At 35.6% G+C, this 15,378-nt stretch overlaps 1 protein-coding gene across 1 annotated transcript in view; it reads left to right on the top strand.

Moving 5' to 3' along the window:
- LOC137406791 (FERM and PDZ domain-containing protein 4-like) overlaps positions 1-15,378 on the top strand; it is a 60,342-nt gene that overhangs the window by 20,073 nt on the left and 24,891 nt on the right. The window contains exons 4-11 of the mRNA XM_068093403.1: positions 1,119-1,273; positions 2,096-2,332; positions 2,921-3,052; positions 6,584-6,703; positions 8,840-8,979; positions 9,757-9,976; positions 14,596-14,673; positions 15,237-15,344. Coding sequence (XP_067949504.1) covers positions 1,119-1,273; positions 2,096-2,332; positions 2,921-3,052; positions 6,584-6,703; positions 8,840-8,979; positions 9,757-9,976; positions 14,596-14,673; positions 15,237-15,344 — 1,190 coding nt within the window. The remainder of the gene's footprint in view (positions 1-1,118; positions 1,274-2,095; positions 2,333-2,920; positions 3,053-6,583; positions 6,704-8,839; positions 8,980-9,756; positions 9,977-14,595; positions 14,674-15,236; positions 15,345-15,378) is intronic.

Raw genomic sequence — 15,378 nt, 5'->3', positions numbered from 1 at the left:
AATAAAACTTAAAAAATCTCAAAGTTTTGAGTTTATTAAAGCTCTCAAAAACTCAAAAATAATACCCAAAAATTGGCATTTTGAGTACAAAATTTATTGCTCGAAATTTTGCAGTTTTCCCGTAACAAAATACTCACAATGCAATTATATTTTGTAAGCTTTTCAAAATACTTTGAGAGTTCTAATGCATTTTGGAGCTGTCATGTTGAGTGTTTCAAAATGCCTTCTCAAATCATTTGAGTTCAAACGTTAAGTTTTGCTTTCATTTATCTTTTTTTTAATTTTTTACTTGCATACTTAAAATTTCAGACAAACACCTTCTATGATAGCTATTTTGATTCAAAGCTGAATGTTCTTACTAAACTTGGCAGTTGTCTGCTCATGGCTATTTGGCTAAAAAAACCTGAATGATTCCAAAATCATTATGCCCATAACATCATACTTAAAAAAATATAATCCATATGTAAATGCTGGTGGTTACAAAAGCAGCAGCTACAATACAAATAAATAAAAATGTATGAAACAGATTTGGTTTTCACTAAATGAACTCACTATTTGAGATATGATCATCTCTAGAAAATACCTTCGATGAATTTACTGTATGGTTGCACAGCTGATAGGTAAAGGAATATTTGTTAAACCAAAATTTCATTTTGAGGCTATTTAAAATGATAAAAAGAATCCCACTGCATTTAAAATGTGTGAGCAATAAAAAAGTATTGTACTTATAGCATAGAAAAACTGATGATAGTACAATTTTTAAAGATTTTGATAAACAACAAAATGATAGAAGTTTAAAGACAGCTCTGATAAATATGCAGTTAATAGCTTCCAATAGCATTCAACAAGTTAAGTTAATTAAACATGCAGCACATTAGTATCATATGACCTTGGGCATGAATCCCAAGTCGGTCATCTAGAGTATGCTTCAATCATAGATATATAAACATTTATATCTCTGTTTATATTCGTTTATATAACTATGGTTTCAATCAACAGGCATTTTAACCGCAGCCAGTTGATGGAAACTAATCCGGGTTGTAGCTGGGATAATGCCTGTATGTAGCAGGAAATATTTGATTAAATTCTTGCAACAAAATCTTTGTGCATAATTTTAGGAGGACCTAGTGACCAACTCTTACTACCTGGAGATCAAATACATAAAATTGACAGTGAAGATGTCCGGGATGCCCCTAGGTCAAAGGTTATTGAGCTTGTGAGGTCGGCTGCTGAAAATTTGGTGCTAACTGTCAGCCAACCTCCTACCATTAGTGTATGTATTATTACCCAGTCTAGTAAACAACGAGTGATCTATAGGAATGCAGATGTAAATCTTGTTTGTCACCTAAAGGCTTCAACCATGTAGTATTCTCAACACACCGTGTTGTACGAGAAATTGCATATTTTGTTAATATTTCGTCGACAGTATTCTTTTAGAAAACATGTACGGTAATTTAAATGTGCAGGTAAGTATTGCTAACAATATAGACAATAAAAGTATATAATTTACTGCAAAACTGACTTTTCAGCTGATGGTTTACTGTTTACTTAATTATAAATAAAACAGTATTATTAAATTAATGCACTCTGGATTGAGATAATCACAAATAAACAAACTCTGTTATTTTATTTAATATTAACTATTTAGCTAAAGATTCAACCCTAAATTTTTTTGAAATTACTGTAAAAATATTTTCAAGAAAAATACTTTCATTATTCGTAAAGCCAACAGTTCTTATTCAAAGTGAGCCAAGGCTATCCAGTTTGTTGGTTTAAATGGTATCTACAAGTTAACCTGCATGCACGCGACAAAATCTTTTTGAAAAGGTTCATTTACTCTTAGACTATACCGCTTCCGACCTACTCTCTAATATGAGAAACTTCAGCAAGAATTTTTTGGAGCGAAACTCTGAAGTCGTTGCTGTCAATATATATACTTTGTTTATAAATGCTGGTGGTAGCAGCTAAAGCAGCGCTGCTGACAAGGCCGTGGCAAAGTAGCTTTCAGATATAATGGTACCTTGTGAGCCAATAAGGTTAATCAATAGTGATTACTAAAGGAGTTGCGTGCTCGGCAATAATATTTCTGTTTCAGACTCATGGTAAGAAGTCAATACTGCTCAACGCTGCCAAGAAGCAACAGAAATTGAAACGAGATTCCTCAGCCACAAGAGTTCGTTTCTCAGAGGAGTCTCTGGACACAAAGAAAAAGAGGACAGCTCTACCTGTTATAGCGAGTCAAGATGCCACCAACTCCAATAAAGTGCTTAAAGTGTTTTTAGAAACTCAGCAAACCAGGTCATTCAAATATGATGGCTTCACCCTAGTCAAGGTATGAAAACTATTGTTTATAAAGTTGTCTGTTCATTTTTTTGTCATGACCAAGTGTACACAACTACGAAATTTTGGGTACATATTTGCAACATAATAATCAATTATATTGTCTTAATACAGCACAATGTTCTCAAAGTAATGTATTGGTTTGACCACAAGAAAATAGCTGAAGATATTAGATATACTCATCATGGTCTTTATGAGCGAAAAAAGCACACCATAAACTGATTTTTTAATAGATAATTTAATTTTTTGTGAATAGTTAAATTAAATGATGTTTAGACACTTGATTGAGTTAAAGCCAACCATGTACTAGCACATCAGTAAAAACATTTCATTTGACACAACCCAGTACATGTATCAATGGTTTTCCAATTCAACCTGATTTTCGACAAACTGTTTTTAATTTTTTCTGAACCTATCATAAAATGCACTTGGAATTGTTTTTTGATTTTAACTGACTTTTCCAGTTGCTATTTACTGCTGTATGAATTGACATAAATTGTTTTAGAAAATTATTCTATTTTGTTGAAATCTAAATATTTAGCTTGTCAAATAACACTTTGAAGTTTCTATCATGTTGCAGGATGTACTAAATGCACTACAAGAGAAGCTAGATATACGATCTATCGAACACTTTGGTCTTGTTATACATAATACCAGATCTCCTCTCAGTACAAAGATGTCTATACTATCACCACAGCAAAAGATTCAACAGGTAAAAACATGTTCTTGTTGAGCTTGATTTCACATAGTTTTGAATAACAAGAGGTAGCGATGCCAAGTACTATTTTGAATCATAAAACACAGGAGTGATTTCAGGAGCGTTCCATGCGATAAGTTTTATAAGGAAGTACAGCCTATTATCATATTTGTTTCAATCACAAATATTCACTGCGAAATGATTAGATTATTCACAGAAAACACAATAAATTTTTTTTTGAATTGCAGGATTTTGGTAAACTGGTGTGTGAATTTACACACAACATTGAATCCTGCCGTAAGCACCAATGCACAATTACATAGCTGATCAAGCGTAAAACCGGTGGTCTGGAGTCATGAGAAAAACGTAATTAACACGATGCAGTATGTTGGATTGCCTGCTTTTTGACTGCACCGTGACTAATCCCCGGGAGCCACCATGAACGAGTAACGGTTTAAACACAATCGGCTCTAGCAACTCTATACGTCATGCGCCATACTTTGTCTCTGTGATCTTTAGATCATAACTACCTGGTGGGTGGTGAGCCCCGTACAAATAGCAGGATTAGGCAGGTGGTTGTCTTTCTGATACAACTTACGCAAACATGACGAAGTGCAAGAAGTATATGCTTGCACTTATCAAGATCAACTGCATTATACTGATCTTGAGTGTAATACCACTTTTGTTTCTTTTCAGTCCAGCCGCGTTTGACACACTCAAGAGTAATTTAACTCTTATCTCTTATCTGTAAAACTTATTTTACAATCTAAAATCTAGGTTTCCTCTGAGTTAGAAAAAGGTAAATTTTTCTCTTTCAACTGCCAATAATCTTCAGACTTCAAAATAATGTTCTTTTATAAAATTATAGCAAATAATATCATTAAGCATAGATTCATTTCAGTTTTAACAGATTTTCAGCACGTGTGCAAACTTTCAGTCAGTTCCTACACTACCTTTATGACGCATTTTCATGAACAATTGTCTTTAATTCGTGTGAAGGCTCATTCTTGGGTCTCTAATCATATTGGTGTTTAAAAGGCTGGTACTCAGAAACCAGACAGTTTTAAAGCCAAATGTTTTGCTGACCTGCATCAGGTATGAAGCATATGCGTGTGAAGTTTGGACAAAGACTAACAGGCACGCAATGACAAAGTAGGATTTATTAATATATTCTACGTACTTATTATTAGAAACTAGCTGTTCATAACATCACCCGGTCTTCATCTAGTCACACATGGCTAGTATAAAGGTAGATACTCAGGAACCATATTGAGTGTTGAAACCATATATTTTGGCAACCTGACAGAAGGCACAAAGCATATGCGAGTGAAGTTTGAATAAAATCGGCCAGAAAATGTGGAAGGGCATAGACAGACTAACAGACAGACTAACAGACAGACTAACAGACAGACTCACAATGACAAAGTGTGATTTATTAATAGATATTTTATTATATTGTACAGCTGTTTTAAAGATGTCAAGCCATGTGATGTCACTGGTAACTTAATGCGTTTTGTAGAATTGATCAATTAACAGGTTTCATTAACAATTTCAAAGAAATCTGCCAATCTTATTGCGTTGCTATGCCTTGTGTAGCCATCAGGCCGGAGATTCTGGTTTATAACAAAAGAAAGAATGTCAACGATCTCTCCTCATTCAACATATTAACACTTTTCATCTCATTGCTTCTCTAATTGACCTGCATTCATCAGGCATCTTTGCGTCGCACAAATCACTTAACCCAGATCTGATCCTGTCTGACTTTAAATGTATTTAGTCTGTCTCCAAACTTTTCTCGGTCATCTCACGTGTACTCTGTGAAGTAGTAAATTAATAGGATACAAAAGCAACCTTATTTATAAAGGTCTTTTCACTTTGAGACTATCCGAAGCTAAAAGACAGTTAACCAAGAAATTAATAAACATGCGTTAGTAATTTATCACTATTGTTTTGTCAATATTCTGGTTTGATGATGAAGGCTGAGTCTTACAGGCAGCATCTTGTTTGTGCAGAGAATCTGTTGTAGATAACCAATGTTATCTTTTCGATTGCCATTGTTTTCCATGGTTGCAGTTGTTTGCTTATTATATATTCATTATGCACACCGGTGACAACTAGCTGTGACTGACTAGCTGGTAAATACTTTCATCAACAGAAACACGATTCTCGCTTTTTGAGGTTAGATGGTTGAATATAGATATTTATATTAGTAAGGTCTGAATCAACCTTTGATTTGAATTCAACTTTTAATTTGATTATGGAATGAGCTGCCTGTCATTGCGTTGTTTACATCCACATAGTTTGTTTACCAACTACTGGCTGGTAATACTTTCAATAGTGTAGTTAGCATGCTAATGTAACGTCAAGACTGGGTAGTTTAAGTTCGGTTCTTACCCCGCTGTAAGGAGAGGCGGCGGTGATGCAACCGGCAGCTGGCGAAAATTGCTGAGAACCAGCAGGCCAGCGAGAATTGGCAGCAATTTTCCTGCGGATAGCGGTCACCAGCAAAGCTCAGCAAGTAGAAATTTTTTATGGTCCTCAGCGTATGTTGTAGGATGTCACCTATATTGAGGACCATGCAGAGGCAGCTGGCAAATACACAGGATGCATTGTGCATTGAAGTCCCGTAATTTCGATTTTCCGATTAATTCATATCTTTTAATACGGTAAAGGAAATAGTATGACCTTGACTAGGAAACACATATTATATCTTAACACCTTAAATAAAAGATACCGTTTTCTAAGAGCAGACAATTCCTTAATTGCGTGATCACTGCCGGTACCGTAGGCGCTGAGAACATACAGCCTCCTCGGGTAACACCGAAGACAGCAGGCACACCAGCTGTTCACAGAGGGATGAGAACCAGGATTAAGGAGAGGCTACTTGAGTCGGTGTTTAGCATTGCTGCAGTTGCTGATTTGTTCAGCTTGCGCTGTCAATGCCATCAGCTTGTCTCATGCATTTTGGTGTTCAGTTTTTATATTAATGAAGCTAATTATTTCTCCTCCAATTATACTTAATGCAGTTGAAAAGTGATTAGAACAGTGAGTTCAGGCATTGTGGCCAAAATTGTTTCATAGGTGACAAAAATAAAAAATTGTATGACTTTGAACCCATAAATTTTCTCCAGTATACAGCAGTGTTTTCATTAAAAGAAAACATCAGGATATACGCTCACCATTTCTTAGACTACACACCTCAACATTATGTTTTTTCTTTAACTTCAGTATTTTAAAACATCAACTCAGACATGTGCCTGCAACTTTAAACATTCAACTGAAGGTGATATTTGGGCTACATCAGCATAGCTGTGGGAAATGGGCAACTTGCTTAGCAAACCTAAAAGTTGTATTTTTAGTTATTGCCTTAAGCTTAGCAATAGCTCTAAACTCGGAAAATGCCACATTGTTATGACATCTTTAGCAAATTAACTGCCCTTGACAGTTTTTATTACATATTTAGACTTGATGTGTCACTAATTATTCATACAACTTTGTGTTTCTGTGTGAAAATTGTCGATGCGCTAATGGCTGCCTATTTTACAGGTGGCTGAGCGGCTAACGGATGAGGGAGTTAAATGTGCGTTTCGTATCGTTTTTGTACCTCGAGATGCTTATGACCTCCTACGCAAAGACTCCATAGCATTCCAGTATTTTTACACTCAGGTATGACCTGTACTGAGACTCAGTGTTCTACACTCAGATATGACCTATAAAGGTACTTAGATATGATCTGTATAGAGACTTAGGTAAGACTGGTACAGACACTCAGGTATGACATGTACTGAGACTCAGCGCTTTATACTCAGGTATGAACAATACAGTCACTCAGGTATGGCATGTACAGAGACTCCATGAACCAGCTAAGAGATAGTCACTTAGCTCAACTTTATGTGGAAGTAAATTTTGTGTCTCCGTGAATTAGGCAACAAGAAAGATAAAAAGTAAAACAAAGCAAAACATAGTATTTGATTAATTGTTTTTTTTTTGTTCAAACCTGGGTAAAGCATTAGAGTTATATGCAAAACATTTCCACTATACGAAAAGTTTACAAGGAAATATGATCAAGTGTAATAGCGACAGGAAACTACTTCTAGGGGACCGCTTCAAGGAAGGACTAAAATAACAGAGATAGCAAAGATAATGTGCAATTTGTAGGTAGTTGAAACTGTGTGAGGCCTGTCACAAGAACATTACATACTTAATGTTTTCCTTGCTAAAAAGCTCTCCAAATGCTAGCAAACAGAGCTTCACCAAAAACCAAATTTATATTAAAAAATAACATAATTATTTTGTTCATTTTCTGACTCACTCAATAATTGAAGATGGGGTAGCATTCGTTCCACTAATATGTGCCTGTAAATAGTCTTCAAGCTTTTGTGCAAAATAGGCCAAAACCAGTTTATAGGAGTGCAATTCATTAGGCACAAATATTCTACAATCATAAACAATGTTTATTAAAGTCAAAATCGTAGGCTTGCATTTCCCACCCTATTGTCACCTTGTCTACATTCTCTAGATTAGGAAGCCACAAGTGCTTAATGAATATATTAAATGACCTTTTAACGGCTAAATGTAGCAATGGCGAAGGTGTTAATGTGATGGCTGTTGACACGGGTGCCGCCATAGCAGACACGGCGCGGCGTGTCACATCAAACGTCAGTCTTGTAATTAAGGAATCCTGGAAGGAAAGCTATGGCTATTACATTGATTATTATCGTTAGATTATATTATTATTAGCCTTATCACTAGTAATAATAATAAAACAGGTAGCAAACTTTTAATTATAACCTTCAACTTATGAAAGGTATCGTCCAATTTGAATGATAAAGATTGAATCGTTCGCTACTTCAACTGATCGTATCAGATTTCCATTTCTATTCTTTCGCCTTAAATGCTGATTACGAGAAAAGAAAATTGCATCAAAGCAAATGTGAAAACTTTATCTCCACCTACTTTGTGAATGAAATCAACAAGGAGGATGTTGAATGAATGGTCTCGCCTTGGTGACCGATACGTAGTCTGACATATCTCTAGCCGTAGCTAAAGTAACTCTTTGGAGACAGTTTCATCACTTGGTAACTACTATATTCATCATGCCAGATTAAACGGACAATGGTGACGTGTGCCAAAGTTTAATAACTTTCACTTGCTCCAGCAACTGACCGAAATAAATGGTTGATATAGTTTCCAAAGTTTTATAAACAATAATAGTGAAATGACGCACGAGTTGTTACTATTTATGTTACTTAGCAAAAATTGTTTTATGAATCTGAAAATGCATTTTGTGCGGTATCAGTAGAATCAACTTGTATTTTGGTCGATTTAACTGTTGTTTTCTAGTTTGGATTGATAAGTCACAAAGGCTCCTGGCATATCAAAATGAAACTTTGAATTATTCTAGTAAATTTACTTAAATATCTTCATATTCATGATTTCATGGTGCATTGTTTTTACCCCCTAAACACTGCTTTTCACAAACATAAAATTTCTCAGCCAAGAAGTTTTTTGAACTTCTATCTTGGCAATCTTTTAAACAAAGCAAAGGTTGTTATACTCTTGCTCCGCAACTAAGGCTATCTTCTGTTCAAGGTTCTTATTTCTTAGCATTGATCACCATAGCACTTTTGAGAATGTATATGTTACCTGGCAATATTGTAAGAGTTTAGTGCAAGTGAGTTTAAGGTGAAACGAGCCTGTTACCTTACAATGCTACTATTTGTTAATGTTGGTGATTTTATCTTGAAATAGAGCTGTTACCTAGTAATAATGGGACTACTAATTACTGCTATTATTTTGTAGTGCTGCCAAGATGTTATCCATGAAAGATTTTCATCAGACTTGAAGTGTGACGTAGCGTTAAGGCTGGCTTCCTTGCACATGCAAGAGTATGCCATGGACAGGCATATACCTTTTCATAAAATCTCCATCAAGCTTATTGAGTAAGTGTATCAGCCGGAGGTGTTTTTCCTTTTCTACCCTAGTGCTTGGAGCCTCTCATTAGATGGATCTTGTAGCCGGCTCTTGAATGCTTTTTTAATATTGGCGTCATCCTCTAACAAAAAGGCGCTGTTTAGTAGGCTCATCTAAGTACTACTTAAAACCAAAATCCACGATGAGTTTCAAAGGTATATACATAAAGCATCCGTAGAGGTGTTACCCTCGAGGTGTACTCATAGATCTGTATTTGTAGAAGTAAGCTCATAAAGATATACGCATAGACTGTACTCATAGAAGTGTACTAATAGGTCTGTATTTGCAGATGTCAACCCATAGAAATGTACTCATAGACTGTACTCATAGAAGTGTGCGTATAAAAGATTACTCATAGAGGTGTACTCATAGATCTGTAATCCTAGAGGTATACTCTTAGAGGTGTAACCATAGATCAGTACTCATAGAGATGTCCTCATAGAGCTGTACGCATAAAGTTTACCCATAGAAGTGTACACATAGAGGCGTACTCATGAAAGTTTACTCATAGAGGTGTACCCATAGAGATGTACCCATAGAGGTGTACTCATAAAAGGTTACCTATATAGGTGTACTCATAAAAGTTTATCCAAAGTGGTGGAACCATAGAGGTGTACCCATCAAAGTTTACCCAAAGAGGTGTACCCATAAAGGTTTACCCAGAGAGGTGCACTTACATGTATGAACAATCACTTAACTGTATTATGTAATTCATAAAAAACAACCTCTGGTTGCAATTATTGTAGAAGAGAATTCTCTCTTGCAATATTTCTCAACCCATCGATTCTACGAGTCGTAAAGCCAAAGGAACTACGTAAGATGCTTGCTCATTTCATGAAGTTGAACCAGGGTCTGATCGCTCCGGGACAAAACCAAGTCACTCCACTCCAAGCTAAACTTCACTACATGAAGATTGTTAGTGAACTTAGGTCTTTTGGTGGCAAATGCTTTCTGGCTACTCTAGTGGTATGTAATACATCTCATAGTTGTTTGTACCGCTTTGTCTTACACCTTTATATTACGTGTACAGGTTCAATACAATGATGCTACAGCAATGGTTTGAGTATAGAAACATTATTCATTGAGTAATGAATGTAAAATAAAAAAGGCGAGCATTCATTAATTCCTTACAAGCTGCAACAGAATCTCTCTGGAATAGCTAAACGGTACGCATATGGATACTGTTATCGATTTACCTAAAAAACATTTGAGCAGATGGAGGCTTGGAAATTGATCTGCACTAAAATTAATGTACCGAGTTGTCTTGTTGCAATATACTAGCACTGAAAAGATTTCACATTTTTAGAAGTTATGAGAATTGTTGCGCTAAGTCGTATTCCAGTTTTTGTAATGAGACAATTGTTTTTGAAAATAAATTTGTTAGTCAAAATGAAACCGAGGTTGGCATTTTCAAAACGAACATTTTGCATAAATCACTATAAAACACATTGAAAAGAATGTGTGGTTTTTTGACCAAACACTGGTGCTTGATAATATCGTTGTGCGCTGCCGCCTATCCTAATATGACCCTGACCTTCTCATTGCTTCTTTGCCTCTTGCGCTTGTCAAATATGACTTTCACTATTGTTCTCAGAGTTTCTTCAAAAGTATTTAGCATTCCAATGTTATTTTAAAACTGATATCGTCCTAGTTTTTATGTTTGCTTCACTAAAGCAAAGATAAAATAGGGCATTCATTAGCACGGAACATTCCTATCATAACTTTTTAATTCTAGCTAACAGCATCAATGATCTTGGATGGCTATATTTTCCTTATCAATGCAAGTAATGACACGCTTTTAAGCATATGGATATAAATATATACTAGATGAATTTCCAACTTTGCCCAGGTAATAAAACGTCTTTGGACAGAAAATTTGTTTGTATCTAATATATAACAACATTTGTCATTTCTACTTTTAAACTTCATATCATAAGAGAAGTGTTTTGTGTAGTTGAAATAAATTAAGAGAGAAAATAAAAACAACTGTAAAGGTTTTTAAACTTTATTAAAAAACTGTAACTTTCAAACTTCATATCATAAAAAAAATGTTTGAACGGGTCAAGAAAATTTAAAAAAAAATAAAAACAACTATGAAAGGGTTTAAATGTAAATGTGAAACAATTAGCAAGTAATAGCTAAATTAGGTCTGTTTTGCTACGATTACAATAAAAGATGATTTGGTAATCATACAATTGATACAAACTGAGAAAACAACATAAAAATGCTGAATATGTAGACTTAATAATAACTATTCTTGCATAGAAGTGTTTGTGTATAAAAAAAGTTACTGTTTCACCAGAAGCTATCCGTCAAAATTTTGAATACGACGATACTGGTACCTCTCGATACTGGTACAAATTTAAAAATGAGATACCGTGCTGTCTTTGTCTGACTGCACGAGCTGAGAATGCAGAGGCTACTTTTACCCCAGATAATACGATTGTTCGTGTAAAAAGCCTCGACTCCGATTTAGCAACTGAACCTTACAAAAAAACAGAGATAAAACTTCACGAAAACACGAAAAAGCATTGTGCTTCATAGAGTTTTAATTAATATGTCATTCAGCATGTGCATATGCTATGCAGTACATGATAATGTCTTGGATTAATATGCCATGTATAGCTCAGTGGAAAAGTGTGTGGATTAAAACTTGCCATTGCAATCTGTGTGAGTTCAAATTAATCAGAATGCTAAAATTTAATTCCAAGATTTTAATAGCTATAGCTGGACATACACAGACACACCGACACACCGACACACCAACACACCGACACACAGACCCTAGGGGTTTCACTCTCCACTTTCATCTCCAAGGGCTCGCCAAAAAAAGCACGTTTTAGGGGTGTTTTTTGGTGACCAGACACTCGAGAGTGTTTTCATAAAAAGGGTATGGTTTTTTAGCTTTGTGCAAGGGTTAGAAATAAAAACTCTCATTGAGTTCCACACAGTAGATAGGGGTATTCATGAGCTAATAATGGAGGCAATTAGTCAGTAGGGATGAAGTGCTAAGGGGTATTGTTTTTATTAATGTGTAAGTCAGTGGAAAGGGTGAATTTTATAACATATCAGACTAGCTCTTGGGGATGAATAGAAGAAAGTGAAAGCTCTGGAACACAGGCACACAAACTTTGAGAAATGTACATATTGTTGATTAAATTGTTGATTGAAATTGAAAAGCTAATTTGAAAGTTTCCTGAATCAAATCTATTAAAAAATAAAGTTTAACAACAACGATTAAGGATATAAGTAGTTGCATTTCTTCATCTACTAATCTTTGTGACTTGAATGATAACAAAGCTAGTCATCGCCGGCTGATAGCGATCTATTCCAAAGATAACAATGAGAACCTCCAAAATGGTACTTTGAAGGTTGTCAAGTTAGTTCTAAATTGAGTCGATCAATAAAATACTCCCAACTTTCTGGACATTCTCAAACCTGCTAGAATATGGAAGATTCTAAAACGGCGTAAACAGTGAGCACTGGCTCAATTTTTGATAGTTGTTGCATCAAGGCTTATTACACATGTGTATGAACTGTCATGCCGCATTGCTATGTCTGAGATTGTTCAATTTAGAAATGCTTGAACTGAGTTGGTGCTCCACATTGCGGTTTTGAAGACTGAACATCTATTAATAAAACAAAAATTGTTAGCTGTAAACAAAACCTTTTCTCGTTAAGTTGTCTGCAATGATATCTGTTACTCATCAGTACACAGTTCTATGATCATGTAAGTTGTGTAAACTCGTATCTAGTTCTCTCAAATAAACAACTCTACGTTCTATTGCCTAACCAGGAATTAGATTTTTTGGTTTCCAAAAATCATTTGGCGAGCTTCAATCTGATGTTAAAATTTGGCATTCACTTACCAAGTTTTGTAAACTCGGAGATGCGCAAAAATAAAGTTCAAGCAATTTCTATGTAATCTTCTAGTTTGCAACATACTCCAGGCGCATTATTTTTTAACTTCAGGATCCTGCAACTCAATTCTCAGTGGTAGCAAAAATATCTCAAGTTTTCCACCTACAGTTTTTAGAGTAGGCGACACGCTGGCAGAGTCTGAGAACGCACAAGCATAAATTCATTTAAAAGGATCGTCTGTAACTGTGATTCCTGCAAAAAACTAGTACAAACGATAAAATATTTAATAGCCAAAAAAATCAGCATAATTAATTTATACCAGGGAAGAACGGTTAGTACATTGTTATAAAGGCATACTGGTAAGATAATGTTCTAGTATGTTGGTCAGATAATGCTTTAGCTAATTAAAACATTTATTGGCCAAACCCTTAGTGCGTTAGCATGCTGAAGTATTGATATGTTAGTGTGTTAGCATGCTGAAGTATATGTTATGTTAGTGTGTTAGCATGCTGAAGTATTGTTATGTTAGTGTGTTAGCATGCTGAAGCATTGTTATGTTAGTGTGTTAGCATGCTGAAGTATTGTTATGTTAGTGTGTTAGCATGCTGAAGTATTGTTATGTTAGTGTGTTAGCATGCTGAAGTATATGTTAGTGCGTTAGCATGCTGAAGTATTGTTATGTTAGTGTGTTAGCATGCTGAAGTATTGATATGTTAGTGTGTTAGTGCTTTAGTGTGTGTTGGAGTTAAAAAGTAGAAACATTTAAAAAACTGTAAAAGGGCAAAGATCATGTTTGATGCTGCACCAACTCATTAAATGATCTCTAAACCAATGTCTATATAGTAAGCAAATAACATAATTATATATGTATCATCAAATCATAAACCTTTTATATCAATATTCTTACACGACATTACACTAATTGAAAACTGGATTTTTCTGTCAAATGTTTGTATTTCACATTTTATCGCAATCGCACCACATCATCTAAAGTTGAATACCCAAACTGCCACAAATCGGCCGCTACAAAGGTCGACTGCAGATTTAGCAGGTATTAACATATATTGCTGTCACACGCGTTGTTTAATTTCAAGAATTGCTTTCCCTCATCAGTGTCTTTCATAAAGTCTGGTTCCCATATATGCCGCAACCACTGACTACAGCACCGCCGGGCTATCAGCGGTGAAATGTGAACCTACGCACCGAGTACCGCCGAGTACTGCTGGTAGTTGCTGGAGGTCAATGCAAGAGTTCAGCACTGTTCAACTTTTTTGAAGAGCCGCAGGCAAAACCTTGAAGTGCAGGTGAAGGTTAGCATTTCTAAAATGGTATGGCGAACGAACATTTTTAAGCGATTATTTGCGAAGCGGTTTTATGTAAACAGAAGCCGCCGAGCCCATCGTCGCAAGTGTTTTGCTGCGCAAGGTTACCGCTGGGGTCTCGCAATCATATGGGAACCAGGCCTTACTACTTCTTCAATAAACTCTAGCTATAACCCAGCTGAATACACTGAGCTGATGTTAATGCTATTTATGTAATGTCACAAGCTAGCTAGGCTGATAAGAGCTCCATGTTTATTAGTCATTGCGGCAATAGAGCGATTATACGCCTCATTAGACCATTAATGTGTCTCCATCTATTTGCTATTGTTTATAGATCAATAATTTTGTGTAACAAAATTTGCAATAGAGGAAAGTGGTTGAATGTTTAAAATTTTGTTTTAGGATCGGCGAGTTGAAGTCATGCTCATTGTTGGCCCAAAATGTGGAATTAGCCAGGTGACAGATATCAAGTCATATGCGGTAAGGAAAGCTTTGGTCAAGTTGTTTTGCTCGCATTTCTGCCAGATTTTTGTTTTAATATTTATCTTCGGTTTGTTGAGCTAGCTGAGTTCTCAGAAACATTAACCTAAAATAGGATAAAAGAGCTACTGAATTCGTGGCTACAAATGTTTGGCCAGCGTTTTGGTGCAAAGTCGACATGCTGAGCTTTTTCCTGTTCACACGTGTGAAACATAATTTTATAGGGCGAATTAGTGTCTTTTGTAGAAAGATGAAGTTGTCTGAATGCTACTCTACCAAATTCTGCTCATACATGAGTCAGTCTGTACCTCATTGACCCGAATGGAACACAAAAAACCAAAATTAATCACGATATCTCCACAATATAGGTCAAAGTTTTTCAAGACATAAAATTTAACCATAATCATTTAGGCGTTAGCGCATCTGTGCCTTATCATCATTTATGTTTTTGTTTTACGAAGGTGGTTAAACAACTCCAAATCACCTGCTTCACACTCTACCAGCTGCTACTTTGTCATTGAACTGTAATGCAGTATATATACCGGTATACATATATCTTACAGCTGCATATGCTTGCTGACTTTGACCTCATTCAGCTGATCACTGTGCAACCAGAAAAATCTGGAGCAACCCGACTCATCCACATAATTCTTACTGACAAGAATTTACCAGTAAGTACTTTACTGTAAAGAATCACATTGCAAC

Source organism: Watersipora subatra, chromosome 10 (genome assembly GCF_963576615.1).
Source record: "Watersipora subatra chromosome 10, tzWatSuba1.1, whole genome shotgun sequence".
NCBI lineage: Eukaryota > Metazoa > Bryozoa > Gymnolaemata > Cheilostomatida > Watersiporidae > Watersipora > Watersipora subatra.
The sequence above is the reverse complement of the archived record's forward strand: the minus strand, read 5'-3'. Positions and strand labels throughout refer to the sequence as shown.